Source organism: Mizuhopecten yessoensis, unplaced genomic scaffold, assembly GCF_002113885.1.
Source record: "Mizuhopecten yessoensis strain PY_sf001 unplaced genomic scaffold, ASM211388v2 scaffold11175, whole genome shotgun sequence".
NCBI classification, from domain to species: Eukaryota; Metazoa; Mollusca; class Bivalvia; order Pectinida; family Pectinidae; genus Mizuhopecten; species Mizuhopecten yessoensis.
The window spans coordinates 27,651-47,895 of record NW_018408917.1 but is presented as its reverse complement, the minus strand read 5'-3'; the positions used below and the strand labels follow the sequence as shown (position 1 = coordinate 47,895).

Below are 20,245 nucleotides of genomic sequence, written 5' to 3'. Positions count from 1 at the left end.
ACACGTTTATTTAGAGCACGCACACAAGAAGGGACGGTAGGGAGAATTGCAGTCGACGCTAAAACGAATGGTTGTATAGTTAAGGATTACTAATAACAGATTAAGAACGCCCAGAAATCATTGTCTCTTGTCAATTTCTAGACATGAATTGTTCATAAGGAGTATCACCTATATCATCATGAAGAATTTTGTGACAAGATAATATATTAAGAAAACACTTCCTTCACCAAATTGCCCCTTAAATTAAGACAGTTAATGTTTTTGGCATCCCACATAAAATTCTTTGGGCACATTCAAATGTTACTCAATACAAAAAAATTCACAAGAAAAAAATATTATGGGTAAAATGCAAGGTTAAATTGGAGTTCATCGTACTTTTATCTAACAATTCCTTATAGTAATACCCCGTCACTCGTTAATACCATCAAGCTCCTTATACATCTCATGTCAAGGTGAAAGTTATTCAAAGCAAGGATTCTGTACTTCAAATAAGTATTCATTTTGCTCCGTCCACAACTGATAACGCTTTTAAAAGATCGTGGCTGTTTAACCCCCCACATCCCACTTCCACCCTTCAAAAAAATAAAAATTGCCGACCACCTCCAATTGATAGAAACAAGGTCAACGATATTCAAAGATCCTTTCAAATTGGTTGAAACGATAGACGTGAACAACGCTGTATAGAGTAGCTACAGAGTCGTCCGATTAGAATAGAAGAACGTGCGTACTTAGGCTACGCGAGATATTCTTATACCTTGAACGACTAGAAAACTTCCAATATATCTGCATAGGGTCAGTGGCACACGTTGTTTGCTTGTGTTTGTTGTTCTAACATCAGAACAATACGTTTCGAGTATATCAGGAAAACCTGGGTGCAGACAAATGTCTGCGAATGTCTGAAATATTATCTTTTTTTGTTTATGTTGAACACATGCAGTTGTTAAAGATTACATAGGTAGACTTATCCAACATTCAAATAATTTTCGTAAGTGATCTATCGATCAATGTGTAAAACACAGGAAGATTTAGGTCAGGTCCACCATCTTGAAAGAAACACATGTTACCTGTGAGCATGTTATTGACTTTCTATATCAATCACACTTACACAAAAGTTACTTCCAGCGATACGTTATCTTCTATCATGATACGGGTCCACACATTCATAGCGTGATATTGAAACACGTCGATTTGAATATGTATTACACTGTACACCCTTCATATTATGCGTTTACTTACACATTTGATCACGTATACATTGTTAGATTTGTTTCCTGCGTTTTCTCCATCATTTATATGCTGTCATGTTACATAGTCTTTTTCAGAAGGCTATTTTAATTAAGGATCTCTGTCCCAGTGAATTTTTCGGTGTTTATTCGTCTTTAGTACTTTTTATTAAAGTCATGCAAGGTATGTCTTTCCTTTCAGACATGATTTATCAAAGCTATAATCATGCCGCAAAAACAGAAAAATACCCTTCATTTCACCATAATGGTAAAGTGAAGCGCCCCTGCGCATGCCCCACCCTACATTTCTCTACCCAAGACTTAATTTCTGTGATTTTCATATTCAGGACATCAAACTGATGTAATCTAAACCAGATTTGGTTTAAAAAAATAAAATCGAAAAACAAATGTTAAAACCCTTCATTTCACCATTATGGTAAAGTGAAGCGCCCCTGCCCCACCCTAAATTGGTCTACCACTGACTTAGTTTTTGTCATTTCAGATTGAGTACATCAAATTGAAATAATCTTGAAGAAAATGAATGGAAAAATGTTGTCGGAATAGAAATCGTTGGAACCCTTCATTTCTCCACGGGGTGGCTCATATTACCATAATGGTAATATGAACCGCGGTTCATTTCACCATGGCCTTCATATTACCATACTACAACGGGTCACATGTCTGATACACCAGCTGATTTCAGTTAGGGCTGTAGAAGGCAACCAAGAGGTCGCAAATACTTACCAATGGGTAGTATTTAGTTGAGAGATACAGTAAATGTGCGTTTTTGACATTTTGGGATTTATAATTATTATTAGTACAAATGTAAGAGTTGTCTCTCTTTTCTGTTTAGTTTTTTTTGTATCTTTAATTTTTATGTTTTTTGGATAATAAGTAAGTCCGCAAGCCATTTATTTTTTGTCACCTATATTTTCTTTACGTTGTCCTTAACGTGTTTCATTGGCACTTGGAATTGTATTGATTCATGTAATTGGCATTTTTGTTGTTTTAGTATAATTGTTAGAAAATTACTATTTTTTTGTGTTTTGTTCATCAATATTGACATTGTTGTTATTTCTGATGTGTTATATTTCTTATAAACATTGTTGCATCAAATAATATGTATTTTGTTTCATTGTGTTCGATTGGAAAAAATAATGAAAAAAAAATCGAAATCTCATACTTTCCCAAAAAATTGAAGAAGCTTCCGCAAGGTATGGGTTATTGTTAAGAAATGATTTGCTTGTGCAATAGCTATGCCGTAAAAAAAAAAAACCACCAATGCCTCATTACATTTTTAGGCGGAGGGACGGGGATCCTTAAGGTGCTTACACTATATGCGAGGTAGTAGAAACCTTTTGTATACTTTTATTGCAATGGTAAAATTATATTAGAGTAACATTCATATATTCAAAGTAATTGTTTTGTTGTTACTGTTATATTCAGTTGTGTTTCACATGGTATTGTTGTTGGTTTGGTAGTTTACTTGTATTTGACTGCCGTTCCATAATGTTTTGTTGTTGTTGCATTTAGTTGTGTCAAAATGTAGAGAAGTTAAGTATTTTGTGTTGTACTTTTTGTCAACACCAAATTACTAACGTTAATATGGTAAGCCGTCACTTTTAAAAAAACAGATTAAGTTCTCGTCATTTAGCTGACACTGGATGAACTTACCACTTGCGATAAGAGACCACGTTATTAGCATCCTGCAGGTGTTTTCTGAATTCAGATTTAGCTGTATCTACTCTCACCATCAAACAGAGTACAATATGTTTACAATATCAAAACATTTATTTCCGTTTTGATGTTAGGATGATGCTATAGCCAGTTCTCATCTTTTAGGGTTAGATGAGCATTTGATTGGGGATTAAGTCTATTTGCTTGTTAGCGGCGTTGTTGCAAAACATCAACATTTACCAATACATGTAGATAGCAGTTTAACGGACTAAATGACATAATCAGGAGCGGCGAATACAAAATGACATGAAACTGTACTTTTTGTTAACAACTATTTGCGACTTAACAAAAGCACAGCAGTTAATTTGAATGTTGTGTTTGGTTTTTTTTATAAAAAAAAAATAAGGATCCCCTTACCACTGCCAAAACATTAACTGTAACCCGGAATGCTGTCACTGACATGCCAATCGCTCAAATAAATAATTTCTTAAAAATTCATAAGAATTTAGAAAACGAAGATTTCAAAAGTTTTCTGATAGTAAAGGTTGAAGGGCGCCAGGCCAGGGTTCCTTAATATGATTTCTTTATGTAATACTATGTATTTTAATGGCGTATATAACCTCGAGCAGCAGATTATTTCCAAAAAAAACGCTCTCGTTACGTTCCTAACAGAACTTCCATATGCACTGTCGTTATCAATGCCATCAGATGTATAGACAACTACATGTATCCTGCTGCGTAAGGAGGCGGATTGTTGCCATAACGCATACAGTTAATTTCTAAGTGTTACATTTCTATTTTAACTTGTTCATTTCAGTTTTTCTTATTCGTTTTGTTATATTTTACATTATAATTCTTAATTTGTTTGTAATTGTCTCGGAATTTCGAATGTTTTGTGGTTGTAAATTTTCATTTTCATTTTCAAAACATTCCTATGTTGTATCGCAGAAATTGTAATTTAAATGGTTTAATTTCTATTTTGGAAATGTAATACATGTATCTTCTATTTATGCATTTTTTTCTTATACGTTTTATGTTTCATAAAATATCTAAATTCTAAACTGTATATAAATAAAAAAGATAGCGATTATATATAAAGAGTACAAAAGAGAAATTGAACAAAAAGGATAATACGTTGCAATGTAGAATACATATAAAATGTAAATAACAAGTTAAAACCAAAAGTTAAGACTTGAAAATCGAAAGTAATAATTTTAAACATTCATTAAAAGAGAAATTTGCACTTCCGAATTGAGAATAAGAGTTAGAATTCATAATATAGAATACACATATTATAAATTTAAGTGGAATGTTTCAACAATTTAATGTAGGAATTTAACTCTTAGCTATAACAAGTTGGCTCTAAACACTTGAAAGTTCGTAGAGCTATGGCAATAATCCTCCTCCATAACTACTGTTTGCGCAAGCCAAACAAAACATACAAGCTAACCTGCTCCCGCATGACATTATCATTTGTTTGTATAACCTAGCTTGACGTAGTATCTCCATATATCACCTGTAACTTGTGAATCGGGGCGACACTACGATCTGCACAGGGCTTCCAGGTAAGAACGTTGATTTAAACCAAAATGATGCATCAAGTTTACTGATTGGTATAAAATGCTTACATGATTTTGTATGAAGCCTTGTAAATAAATAAATTGTAATATCTCAACGAGGATAATATTGCTCATTATTTCATTATTTTGTTTACAGTAAGATTGTAATATAAATATATGCATCAACATTAGTCATTAAATACAAACATGTTGACAACGTACATGTAGTTCTAAAAATATCGGATTTGGTGGCAAAGATTAAAAAATAAGCATATGAAGATGACTTCAAAACTAATATTATATTGATTAGAAACCAGGTCTGGATATAGAACGACACACTATGATACAGTTTTTGATATCTACAATTTAGCTCATATGACCTGAAACCCAGTTGAATATTGAGAACGGTGATGATAACATCATTGTATGTACACATGTGAAACTTGGGTACATGTTAACGATAATTTCAAATGATAAGAGCTACTACACATACCACGTTTATATTGTGACTTCCATGTCCGATGGTGGTTGCCTATACTTAACATGTGGTTATAAAAATAGTTTGTCAAATATGAAATACATTTCACCGTACTGCTGTTACATAAAGGCATATTGTACGCAGTTCAGATTAAAGATGACTCCAGATCAAAATAAATTACGCCTACTTGGTGAGTGGTTTTTTTACACACTCAATGTTAACATTATAAATCTTCAATTTCAGCCGTTGCGAAAGTTATCACTTAAATGTCTTATAAATGCACACGTTCATTTTCGTTGGCATAAGCATGTTTTTAAAAGTAATGCCACTATCTTATTTACAAGGAATTGTTGCACCAGAAGATGTTACAAAACGTTTTTGGCATGAGTTTGGTATGATATGATTATATATTTATGTAGTTTTTGATAAACTTTTATATTTCCTCTCATTAAGTATTCGTCAGAAAAGAATGGAGAAGGTCGTTAGCATGATGTTACCCGTACACTGTATATTCACTTTTGTTTCAATGATTTGTTGATATTTAGTACTGTCCATCGTACAGAAATTTCATTTTAATTTTAATTTTAATTTCCGGTAACAGAAATGTAATGATTCTTACCATTTATTTCTTCCTGGGTTTTTAAAAGGGGAATGTCATTCAAGATGGCTTTTTCGTCTTCATATATTTTCTAATATTAATAATTTGCTGTTGAAAAGCTTTTACATGTGTCTTTTATTTTATTGTTCAGGTAATATCCGCAAAAATGGCAGACGTCAAACCAAGATACACGATAGGTGAGAACATGATTGATAAGGCTATTTGTAACGACCAACAAATGGGTTGCATTATTTGTTTTATATAAAAACTTGCGGGAAAAGCTAATGTGAATAATAAATGTTACATACATGTAGCAATAGCATACATGCATAAATGGTGTTCAAACAAACGGGATAAGGAAAACAGGTTTTTGCTCCTTTGCAGCTATAGACACCTCCTCAAACATAATGTAAAGATATACCAACTATCTGTCTATAAAACGATGACATTATGAAATGAAATTGACACATTAACATGTGAACTAAATATTAATCAACACGTCAACAACTGAATAAATGCTTAGCTTTATTTAGCACGCTTTGCATTTATATCGAACAGAACAGATTTATCTTTTTGCGTATTTAATTTACCCTTGAAGAAAGTACCGACATAAATAATAATTGTATCTTTTTTTCTGAATTCTTATTTTTAGAGTAAAACATCAGACAGTATTACAACCCTGACTTGTGGTCATACCTTAAATTGAGATAAACTATATCAAAAAGCCATACTATAAGCTGTATATTATTTGTTACTGACCCCCTACATGGATATATATACATACGTTAACAGCAGTAACCATAGTAACCATAAGTTAAATGTTTATAATAACTATATCAGCATAGAACAATAGGGACGAGGACGAAGACCTAGCATTCTACTGATCTTACCGACCACCGTTATTCCCACAGTGGGTTAGCAACACACTATAAAACGGATTGTCGCATCGAAGCTCCTTGTTAAATTATTAAATAGGTACCGTGTCGTATTCTTTCCTGTCGTTTGAGATATATTCTTTGAAAATGCGAGGTACCTATAAGTACAGTAAGCACGAAAAACAATTACAAGTTTTCTTGATAAAATCAACCTTTTGTATAACATGAGAGCATTTCTATTTTTTCAGTGTAATTTTACATGTTTTGTGTAAAATGGTGAAAATAAAATGATATGCATTATAGGAATTCTCCCCTTGACCAGATCTTGTTCTTAAGTCCAATCACAGATGGGGATGTATACTCTAGACCTAATTGTACGCAGAAAGCTGCTTCACGTTACCACTGTGTAAGGGAAAACAACTCTCACAACATTACTCAGACAGGAACAAGGATTGATTTATGTAAACTGTGATGTGCCGTGACAGACGTATAAAACTATCTAAAAAGGTTTGAAGCTTGAACAAAAGAATATACGCCATTTTGATTTTGTTTGTAACACCCTAAGGAATTTTAAAAGTGATCTCCAAAAGTATGGGATGCAGAAAAATACACTGTATATAAAGTTTAGAAAAATAAAGTTCAACTTTATTCGAATTGAAAAAACAAATTGGGCGAATAAAAATTAAGAACTAAATTTAAAAAAAAAAAAGCAAATTTGAATATGCGTCTTTTGTTTTGTGATAAGGCGAGATCAAAGAGGAAGACATTGTCCGAATTCCGGACGGAAAAGGTAACATCAAAGAGGTTATCAACGTTGAGGATATGGTGGTTCCTATAAAGATGATCAAAAGTGGACACATTCCAGACATGAGGGACAACCTTAAGAAAATCCGTGCAATGCAATGTCGAGAGGACGATGTTTTTCTATGTGCTTACATGCGATCAGGTAAGTATGATACGATTTTTGCATAACACTTTTCTCAGAAAACAAGGAATGCTGCATTACATTGTTATAATCAGTAAACTTCAAGGAGTCAGTGATGTTTTAAATATTGTAGAAATTGATTTTTTCCTGTTAAAGCATCGGTTTATATGCTTTAAAAGTATTGCATCAACTTGGGTCAACCGTCGTAATTTCATACAGTTTGAATTACTTATATATGTTATATGTTACTTTAGTGCTAAATCATAATGAAAAAAAATGAAAATATGTAGCCGATGTGTGGAGATATAAGTGCGCCAATATTCAACAACGCTTTGCTTTTTATACATATTACATTGTACATGTCAAAGGTTCATGTGTTAGTGTTGTTACATATATGTTATTGTCTATTAGTCCTTCATTTTAAAGTATATTGATGATGTATTAAATGCATCCATCATTTCAGGAACACATTGGGTTTGGGAAATCGCAAACATGCTGACAACAGGCAAACTGGATTATCTAACACAGCCGAAGGAGTCGGCAATGATGGAATTCAATTACCCCGAAGAATTTGATGAGATGCCATCACGACGAATTCTGAACACTCACATACCACTTCGACTACTTCCAACTGAAGTGAAGGATAAAAAGCTTAAAGTAATTTTTGTCCAAAGAAACCCGAAGGATGTGATGGTTTCATCGTTTCACTTTTTGCAGAAAGCTAAAATAGTGCCATTCGAAGGAACTTTTGAAGAATACTTTATGCTTTTCTCCACATTAGGTAAGAAGCAAAGGCTAATAAGAGAATGACATTGTTTAATACCATAACATCATACCATATGATTATATATAAGGTAAATGGTACCACTGTACTGCGTATATTTTGACTGAATGTTAACATTTCTATACAGGTGCTGAAGCAACAGAAAGGAGTGTAACTGCACTGTCAAATCATTCACAGTCTTTTAGACCATTAAATTCGGAACTCGTGTTGATGCTATGAATAAAGCTCCCGAATGGCAACAATGATAAAGTTAAGGCTTCGCTAGGGGATGTCTTGAGTTCGACCCCTGTGGTTTATCTGTTTTGTTTTCACAGTTGTAAAATGCACGACAACAATTGATTTTATGGAATAATTCTTTTGAAAAGACCCTTAACAAATATCGACAATAATGACAGTCGTTAAAATACAGTTTGACTTGGTGGTGCCCGTTACCCTCTTTTTTTCCGTTGAATGCCATATTTGCAATCTTTCAAACATGACCGAATGCCTACATCATATGTAATCATATAATAATAGATATATAAATATATAAAAAGTACGGTTGACTATAGCATGCCATAATTGCAATCATTTAGAACTTGCAGCATACCAAAATCATACATACTAATATATAGAATAGATATGGAAAAAACTATGGTTATCGATTGAAAGCCAAAATCACAACAGCTTTATTTTCACCAGCGCGGATTATTTTTAATACGAGTGTAATCTAAATGGTATTCAGTGCCAAACTGATTCATGTGGGTATTTCATGAACTTATGAACGCAAATCAATTTGTTTTTTTGAATAATTACATTTGTAGAACTTTTTCACATTATTTTGTTTATTTCATTTTGGTTTGATCTTATTTCAATTAAGAGAAAAAATAAACCACTACACAGTGAATATATCTATCATAAAAAGATATTGTTTAGTGAGTAGTCCCAAAGGTACGCGCTATATGGAGTATCCCGTCAAGTCAGTTGGTCTTTCATCTACATTAATCAACTTAAAATCTTTGACTTTATTTTTTGATGTAGGTATAATGGTAAACTGGTTTGACTATACCCTGGAGGCAGAAAAAGCTATGAAAGATAAGGAGCTAGATATGCATGTTATCAGCTATGAACAACTGAAAAAGGTAATATATATGATGTGAGAAATACTGAAAACTGGATTATTTCGTAATTTTTATGTATGCTATTGTACTTCTTCTAATAATAATAGTAGTTTCTTGTCCAGGCAGTAATTGTTTAACTTGATGAAACTTACAGTATGTCTGCATCATACATAAACGATGTGCAGTGTATTGTCATGATGCCACTTTAACCATGACCTCAAGGTCAAAGGTCCAGTAAGTGCAAACGTTTTAGGAAAAATCTTGTCCGGGCCTTTACTTTTAAACCGTTTGAGATATCTTGTAGGTTTATTGTTAAGGTATATATGTGATCAAACTGTATTCAACGCTTCTTTATTCAAGCGTATTGAAAAGAAAAAAATAGAACGTATTGTTACAGATTTGTATAGTTTATTAATTATTTCTTATAAGAAATGCAACTGTATATTTGGTACGATATCGTTGCACTCTCATGTTTAATATAAACATAATGGCACTGTTGTGTTTCAGGACCCCGTACCCACAATAAAACGTCTTTCAGAGTTCCTCGGTACCGACCGCAATGATGAATTTATCACAAAAGTAGCAGACAAATGCAGCTTCAAAGGAATGAAAAAAGCAAATGAAGAAGTGAAGATCAAGGACAAGTTCAAGTTTGAAGAGGAGATAATGAAGGGACATTACCGGAAAGGTAAACGCACGAATATTTCTGAATATAAATAGTGTCACGACAATACGGGAACTTAACGACATTTACACAAAAAATGATAAAACATAATTTTCTCTTTTTAGGACTCGCACAACTAAATCATTTAATTGATATTATTACTAAGCTTTTGAGCTAATAGCTTTAATATTTTAAGGTCAGCACTAGCAATAACTGTCTAGGTTCATGGATGCATACCTGACAAAGGCTACAGTTAAAGGCATCTTTTGACAGATTTAATGATATATTAGAGCGCTACATGCTTCCCCATTTGACAAGCGGAAGTGAACAAGTCAAACCCGTGAAGCGGGGCGGGAATCACCTGTAACGTTTGACCTAATATAAATCCACCATCGTATATTAAAATCTAGTAAAACTATACGTGTTACCTAAGTTAAATAGTTGCAGATTTCTTTCAATGATAAATATGTCAACAGTTATCCGTTTAAAGTACTCAGAGGCACTGTATTACAACTGTATAAAACTCTCGCTGATTGGCTGATTTAGCTCTTTCCGTACGGCAAATCCGGTTCGGATTCCGTACCGGATGTCCTTATTAGACTCGCCCCCGCGCAAATAACAAAATGGCGGATTATTAATATAGGTATAATTGCTGCAAGAATTAAACAGGTAACCGTGAACAAATATTGTTATTGTTTCATGTTGTTGCTTATAGACACACACTTCTTCACTTTTGCAGAAAAATGAGCAACTGGCAGCTAATTATTACTGATAAAGCGATATCTGTTAGGCAACAAACGATACAAAACATTGTTTTCAAAACAGTGTTAAAGTGGCGGTTCCTAATAGGGATTGATTATTGTTTACGAATACGAAGTCGTTAGATGTTTTTTTCTAATTACACGTAGATTTCATTAAGATTTGTATAAAATATTCATATTTACTTCCATAAGTCTAAATAAATATTTGGTGATGAATTTACGAGTGTTCATATCGAGTTAAGTTGCCGCCATATTGTTTATATTTTAATCACCAAACGCAAAATCTTGCGTCAGATTCGAAAACAATGCGTCACAAGATATAAATTGCGTACTCTGCACCTATAAAACTATTTCTTTCAAACGGATTGGTGCTGATTTTAGCGACAAATAATTGTATTACGCGATTGTCTTGTGCGATAACAAGCTAAACATTAGACAAGTGACAACAAAGTCTTTTGTCGTGTGTACACGACAACGGGGATGAGACGGTTTATTATTTTGTCGTCTGGACACGACAACGGGGACCAGGATGACATATTGTTGTCGTGTGTACACGACAACGGTACGGAAAGAGTTAGTTGTGTGACATCTTGAGCATTAATTCCTTGAAATAAGATACATAAAATACATAAAATGCAATTCCCATGTTTGTGGTACCAAAGAAAAACAAAAAATCAACCAACACTCAACCGATATTAGGGTAGTTTACATAAATAAAGATATACATTATTAAATATAATGAACATGTTTTAAGATAATAAATTATTAAAATGTTCAGGTATCCATGTTTCGTTTTGACAAATATGCAGGTTGTTAATATATTGATATTAAACTACAGTTTCGCATTCTAAATGATCTCCTGTGTGATATGGCGTTACCCTTTGTTCTCTAGATATTGATTGTGTTAACATGATCTTACTTTTGTTATATAAAAGGTGAAATCGGTGACTGGAAAAACACAATGACAGTGGCACAGAGCGAACAGTTTGACGAAATATTCGCTGACAGGATGAAAGATTCTTCTTTTAAGTTTGATTTTTCAAAGTAATCCATAGACCTACCATTGCATCAAATGAAGCAAAGCAACTCGAATTGGAAAACCCCTACGGAATTTCATGATCAAGCATTTCTAGCGTTCATGGAAAAGACTTTTAATTGTACCAAATCGGAATCAGATCTTTTAGAATCAGTTCAACTAGAAGCTATGCGTTTAATTACTGGCCTCAGACGAGGTACATCTCATCATATTCTGTATACTGAAACACAACTTGAAACATTACACACACGAAGACAAAATCATAAACTAACATTAATGTATAAGATTCTTAATAATTACACTCCAACTTATCTCGATAATATCATTCAACCATTTCTAAATGTAAATAATAACTATACCTTCAGAAATAACAGATTCTTTAATATACCACAGACAAGAACTACTACTTATATGAATAGCTTCTTCCCTTCTACAATGGTAAAATGGAATGCCCTTGATAGCACTGTACGAGACTCCATCTCAATTTCATCTTTTAAAAAGAAACTTAAAAAAACCTTTGATACATCCGTCTCAGAAACTTTTATTAACTGTGTTCCGAGGAAACTTAACATAATTTTATGTCAGCTAAGAAATTTTAAAAGTGATCTTAACTGTGATAAGTTACAAGACCATCTGATTGATGATGCTTCCTGTGTATGTGGTGTACAGAGGGAAGATCTAATACATTTTTTCTTTCAATGTCCTCTGTATTCTAATGTTAGGCATCATATTACCACTATTTATAATCTAGTAGGATATTTAAATCTGCACTGTTTAGTATATGGTATTAGTAATGCATCCAACCAATTAAATAAAACTATTCTTATACATGTTGACTCTTATATTAAATCATCAAAACGTTTCGTTACTTATACGTGCTAGATAAATTTCCAAATGAATATTCATGTATTGTTATAATTATTGTTATTCAGGCAAGTTTTAGCCCTTAAATAACGAGTATTAGACATAAGCTGGAGTGGGTGTGGGTGTGCATGAGTGTGAGAGGAAACGAATCACAACATTTTATATATTTAAGCATTGTACATATCTACCGGAATTAGAAGAAGACTGATATAGGCAAAGCCTGTTGTCTTATTCTTTTGTCAATACTGTTCAAATATCTCCTTTAATGTTAACTTATATGTTTGTATTATATATGTATTGTCAATAAAATACTTTGAAATTGAAAAGACTTTTCTTTGATATGCTTGATACCACAAGCGATTCACATTAAACGTATTTTGACAACGGAGTAACAACAACGTATTTTTTACTACTTCTTTTTCCTACACTTTTTCATCTAAGTATACCAAGGCATAGACACATATACGTAATTGTTGATTTGTTATATGATGGACTTACTTACTTATTAGGATTTACTTTAAAAAAACTACATTTATACATCTATGTTTTATACCTGTTTAGAAAGCATATAATGGTTATTCAGAAGTGTCGTATTTGTGTGGGGTGGTGGTAGGTTGTGCGAGGAGTTTATGGTGTTTGGGTATAGGGATGTGCTATAAATGGGGATTTACTAAAATATTGTTTCCCTTCTTTATTGTATACAATTCAATAAAATAATACCGCTAGTATTCTAGATCATTAAGGAAATATGTTTTGCTTTTAAATATTAAATAAAAATGCAACTTACAAAAGAGATTTTCAGACTTGCTGAACCTGATGAACTGCTTATTTTGACCAATGAAAAATAAAGTAAAAAAAAATCTTGTATAAATTAAACAAATTGTATAAAAGATGCTCTAGATTTTCTTTCTTTATTGTATCATCTTACGCATATCAATACCGAAACAAATGTACCGTGAGTAGGATAATGATGATAGATGTTCATGACAATTTAGACACATATTCAGCGTTACCACTTCAAAAAGGAACGAGGTTATGGACAGTGTACCGTTGTTCAACGAACGAGAGTTAGCGAAACACCGCAGCAATATTCTGTTTAAGAGGTCCTTTTATTTAGGCAATATCATTCATATTTTGTAATAGAAGATGAAATGTACTGCTGGGTTTGATTGAGGTTTTTTTATCAGTAAATGTTAATAATGATGTCATAATACAGGTACCGAAAATATAAAATATGACATCTTAAAAGCATTATGGCAAGTTTCTTGTCTCACATAACTCTTGGGTAGGTATATTAAAACTTTCTGAGTTAATGTAATATTCGTTTAAAGTGGAGAATAAGAAGAACAAAACTACTGCAAATGACAGATACATGTTCACGTTTTACACATGAATCTGTGATATATTTAAAAGTTATATCAATAATTGCAAGAATTGGTATTTAATTGTAAGGTATTAGTTTAATTGACTCATCTGTACCGTAATACGGATATCCCCTAGGCGCCATGCAAGTGTATACAAACTGTGAAGAAGTGGTAAGAATTAGAAAAGATTCAATGAAGGTTCATCATTGTGGATGGTTGAACACAACTTATACTAGATCGACGGCGTCGTACAACCAGAACACAACTGATACCAGATCGACAGCGTCGTACACCATGAACACAATTTATACTATATCTACGGTGTCGTACATCGTGAACACAACTTATACTAGATCTACGGTGTCGTATACCATAAACACAACTTATACTAGATCTGCGGTGTCGTACACCATGAACACAACTTATAATAGATCTACGGCGTCGTACATCATGGACACAACTAATACTAGATCTACGGCGTCGTACACCATAAACACAACTTATACTATATCTACGGCGTCGTACATCCTGAACACAACTAATACTAGATCTACGGCGTCGTACACCATAAACACAACTTATACTAGATCTACGGCGTCGTACATCATGGACACAACTTACACTATATCTACGGCGTCGTACATCCTTAACACAACTTATACTAGATCTACGGTGTCGTACATCCTGAACACAACTTATACTAGATCTACGGCGTCGTACATCATGAACACAACTTATACTAGATCTACGGCGTCGTACATCATGAACACAACTTATACTAGATCTACGGCGTCGTACATCATGAACACAACTTATACTAGATCTACGGCGTCGTACATCATGAACACAACTTATACTAGATCTACGGCGTCGTACATCATGAACACAACTTATACTAGATCTACGGCGTCGTACATCATGAACACAACTAATACTAGATCTACGGCGTCGTACATCATGGACACAACTAATACTAGATCTACGGCGTCGTACATCCTGAACACAACTTATGCTAGATCTACGGCGTCGTACATCATGAACACAACTTCTACTAGATCTACGGTGTCGTACATCATGAACACAACTTATACTAGATCTACGGCGTCGTACATCATGGACACAACTAATACTAGATCTACGGCGTCATACATCATGGACACAACTTATACTAGATCTACGGCGTCGTACATCCTGAACACAACTTATACTATATCTGCGGTGTCGTACACCATGAACACAACTTATAATAGATCTACGGCGTCGTACACCATAAACACAACTTATACTAGATCTACGGTGTCGTACATCCTGAACACAACTTATACTAGATCTCACGGTGTCGTACATCATGAACACAACTTATACTAGATCTACGGCGTCGTACATCATGAACACAACTTACACTAGATCTACGGCGGCGTACATCATGAACACAACTAATACTAGATCTACGGCGTCGTACATCATGGACACAACTTATACTAGATCTACGGCGTAGTACATCATGGACACAACTTATACTAGATCTACGGCGTCGTATACCATAAACACAACTTATACTAGATCTGCGGTGTCGTACACCATGAACACAACTTATAATAGATCTACGGCGTCATACACCATAAACACAACTTATACTAGATCTACGGCGTCGTACATCATGAACACAACTTATACTAGATCTATGGTGTCGTACATCCTGAACACAACTTAAACTAGATCTACGGTGTCGTACATCATGAACACAACTTATACTAGATCTACGGCGTCGTACATCATGAACACAACTAATACTAGATCTACGGCGTCATACATCATGGACACAACTTATACTAGATCTACGGCGTAGTACATCATGGACACAACTTATACTAGATCTACGGCGTCGTACATCATGAACAAAACTTATACTAGATCTACGGTGTAGTACACAATGTACACAACTAATACTAGATCTACGGCGTCGTACATCATGAACACAACTAATACTAGATCTACGGCGTCGTACATCATGAACACAACTTATATTAGATCTACGGCGTAGTACACAATGAACACAACTAATACTAGATCTACGGCGTCGTACATCATGAACACAACTTATACTAGATCTACGGCGTAGTACACAATGAACACAACTAATACTAGATCTACGGCGTCGTACATCATGAACACAACTTATACTAGATCTACGGCGTAGTACACAATGAACACAATTTATACTAGATATACGGCGTCGTACATCATGAACACAACTTATACTAGATCTACGGCGTAGTACACAATGAACACAACTAATACTTGATCTACGGCGTCGTACATCATGAACACAACTTATACTAGATCTACGGCGTCGTATATCATAAACACAACTTATACTAGATCTACGGCGTCGTATATCATGAACACAACTAATACTAGATATATGGCGTCGTACATCATGAGCACAACTTATACTAGATCTACGGTGTCGTATACCATGAACACAACTTATACTAGATCTACGGCGTCGTACATCATGAACACAACTTATACTAGATCTACAGCGTCGTACACCATGAACACAACTTATACTAGATCTACGGTGTCGTACATCATGAACACAACTTATACTAGATCTACAGCGTCGTACACCATGAACACAACTTATACTAGATTTACGGCGTCGTACACCATGAACACACCGTATACTAGATCTACGGCGTCGTACACCATGAACACAACTTATACTAGATCTACGGCGTCGTACACCATGAACACAACTTGTACTAGATCTACAGCGTCGTACACCATGAACACAACTCATACTAGATCTACGGTGTCGTGAATTTATCACATATACTATCCAAGGTGTGACTGTAAGGGATTCAGGCAAATGGTATTGGACTTTTACCTTCTACAAAATCCCTTGTGTGACGTCATGGTGATGGACAGAGATGTTTCAGTATCGAGGCCGCCTTCACGAGGAATACCTCAAATAGAATATACTGTATGAGGAGAAATTCTATCGTATCATGTTCGCGATGAAAATCACAAGATGTCATTAACATTAACATGTTTATTCGGCTACATGTATTGTATAAACACGATTTCGATAAGGTGCATATGTGTTGATTCGTGCAAATATAACGTTATATATTGCGCTTAAATGCAGTAGACCTGCATTTATCCACGAAAGCATGATAGTTTGTAGTCATATCTTAATGTTACTTGCATTAGTTACTCATGATAGCACTGCCTTCAATAGCTTGCCTTGTCATTGTGTGCATTTCCCCTTTATTTGGCACAACTTTATAGTAAAGCGTCTTTTTTTGGCAATTGTGTCATATTAGTGAAAACTGAGTGTGTATTCAAACAGGTCACATACTACATTTTACGTCAAATCGAGTTATTCCGCTTTCGACATTATGAACTTTGTAAACTGTAGTACATCTTTCGTTTGTTGACAATGATAAAAAGCTGATTACGCTTATTAAGAAAAAATGGATGTGTGAACGACACAGGTAAAACGGCCGTTACTTAAAGTTATGATCAGTAATATGTCGGGTAGTTGCATTGGTTTGTTCGTTTGAACATGCAGAATGATGCCAGTTATTTAATTTACAAAGAAAATTAATTCTTTAACATTATGTTGGGTTCGCGTTGTCGCCTGGATTACTGTAGCTACCTATTTGTAGCGGTGTCCGGAGCCAACAGAATGCTAGTGTTTATATTGTATCATGCTTTTAATTCATTACTTAACGTTAGTCTGATAAGTCAACCATATCTTTTCATGTTTCCTAACAAATGGTTGATCTCATTGACATCACATGACAGTCGCCAACAAACTGAGATATTGACCTCAGAAATTGATACCGTCAATATATTATAGCGTCATAAACAAATTGGAATTGGTAATCACTGGTTACTGATTGTCGTCATGTTGCTGAACATGCTATAAAACATTAATTAATTATTTTTAACTTAAATGATAATTATCCATTTCCTGTACAGAATACAGTATATATTTTACATATGTTTCTAATTATTTCTCAAAAACGCAATTAACATATGCATTCCGTCAAATGAGTGAATTTTCTTTAATCTAATATCGATCAAATATGTAAAGAATACCAAATTAAAATAATGTAAGATAAATAGGTTTTCATTCGGGCAATCAGAGAACGAGGATATAGCGATTGATCCGATTGCCAATCTAATTAAAATCATCTGTTATATATCTTCGCTGACTTTGGGCTTCGCCTAAGACAGGTGAATTTAATCAGATTGCCAGATTGCATTCTCAGTAAAAATCTTTATTTAAGAAGTTGATAAAACCACAAATAGACAAAAGATTTCTTTTGAAATATGCATTTTCCTCAGTGCTATGAAATTAATAAATTCACCTCGTTGGAAGCAGATATCGAAGCTAAAACATTTTCCATCGCTATACATTGTACATAAACCAACAAAAGCATTAACCTTTAAAGATATAAAACTTTATTACAAAAACTGAAGTTTAAAACATACATGGTTTAGCTAAGTCTCTAAAAGGGTGTACAAATATTCAAACATTGATATCCAATTAAAGAAATTGTTTGGGTTGATGAAAGTAACAACTAGAATATGTCATAAAACAAATATATACAAGTTGATATGATATATCATAAAACCCAAAAATCGTCAACACCAACACAAAACATGGATATTTAAAATATACTCATAAATGATAGCGTATGGAATGTTTGGTGTTTTAACCTTCAAACTGATTGCTGAGTGGATCGGGATGGCTTCAGCATTTTATTTATTTATTAGTGTTTTAAAATATTCGCCCGTGAAAAAATCGTGTAAACAGTATAAACCATTTAACTCATATAGACTGGTTATCCAGTGAATATCGATTTCTAAATATAACCTAAATGGAAATTCCCCGGAATCTGAGGTAGCGCATGCACAGTTAGAACGGAACGCGATCTGTCAGATGACAAAAGAGAATGGCTGCTGGTGAACGCTTCGCCTCTGTTACATCTCAAAATACCAAAAAAATACTCAAAAATAAAATGCTTTTTTAACACAAAAAAGGTCAACGGACAAACAGTGCGTGTCCTCCAAGCTTATCTTAAGGAAAAGAACCTTGGCGATGTTTTCGAAAGCTACGATGCCGAACTCTACGATTCAACCCTGGCTAAATTTTACACAAAATCTCGTTCAAGTAAAGGTTAACTTTACAAACGGATATTGTTAAAGCATATACTATAACAGTTATGGGCTTTTGTGCTGGTAAATATGATGTGATATGAAGCTGAAAAAATTCCATAATTATATAAGACTGCACAAATGTGTCTTGTTTATAGGATGGGCTATATATTATCTCTATTCATGATATTCATATATTATTCTCTCCTTGATATCTATATATTATTCTTTGTCTGTGATATTGATTGTTTATCCTATCTCTGTGATGTTTTATGTTATCCCCTGGATAAAACGAGAGCCGTATAGGCCGGAGCCGGGGGGAGAGCACGAGAGGGGGGCATGGATGGCCCCCTCTCGTAAGGGGGGTACGGGGGGTCTCCCCCTGATTTTTTTGAATATGTAGATGGCCGGAGGTTGCATTTCAGCACTTTTCCATCATAAAATCAACAAATTATCTGGCCTCAGATTGGTGTATATTACCCTGTAAAAGTCTCTTTTGTTTTTTGTTTTGATGTGATGTTTTTTAAGCATCTTAGCACACTTCCGTACATTCATGACTACCACACAGTTGCGTAATTCCTTTGTATGTTATGGCTGAATGCACTTCTAATCTACTTTAATTTACCTCTATAAAAAAAATGGATTAATTTTCGTTATTGAAAATCGCTATATCTATTGGTTATTACAAAAAACTGTTGGCTGAACAGTTTTCGTTTTTGAAAGCATTTCACGACTTTGGAAGCCGTTGAAAAACGAGACATCAAAAGAAACTCGATTTCGTTTTTTTTTTAATCCTTATGAAACTGGTACATTATTATACAGAAGTGGAAATTCTTACAAAAATAAGTGTGATAATACCATAATTTCAACAGAGGTTTGAGAAATGCAAATCAACATTAAGGAGAGTCTCAAAATTAGAGCAGTTGTCTTCAAGTTCAAGTACTTTTAAACTTAATTTGAGGCTTACGGTTCATCGGTTCAAAATACAACATAACATATATACAGTAACACAAGAGTACAGCATATACTATTAATATGATCACCCTACTTTTGATACAATCAATAATATAACCATACAAAGTCCATATGCACCCAAACCCACTCATGAGCGCAAATATTGCATAGGTACGGCGCCAGTTGGGTGACGGGGTGGGGTGGGGTG

At 34.1% G+C, this 20,245-nt stretch overlaps 1 protein-coding gene across 1 annotated transcript; it reads left to right on the top strand.

Annotated features, from left to right (window-relative positions):
- Nucleotides 1-4,362: 4,362 nt before the first annotated feature.
- LOC110467494 (sulfotransferase 1C2-like) lies at nucleotides 4,363-11,791 on the top strand. The gene is made up of 7 exons (XM_021524696.1): nucleotides 4,363-4,465; nucleotides 5,687-5,732; nucleotides 7,156-7,356; nucleotides 7,799-8,116; nucleotides 9,140-9,240; nucleotides 9,727-9,907; nucleotides 11,580-11,791. The coding sequence occupies exons 2-7, from the start codon at nucleotides 5,702-5,704 to the stop codon at nucleotides 11,690-11,692; spliced, it is 945 nt and encodes a 314-aa protein (XP_021380371.1). The 5' UTR covers nucleotides 4,363-4,465; nucleotides 5,687-5,701; the 3' UTR covers nucleotides 11,693-11,791.
- Nucleotides 11,792-20,245: the final 8,454 nt, after the last annotated feature.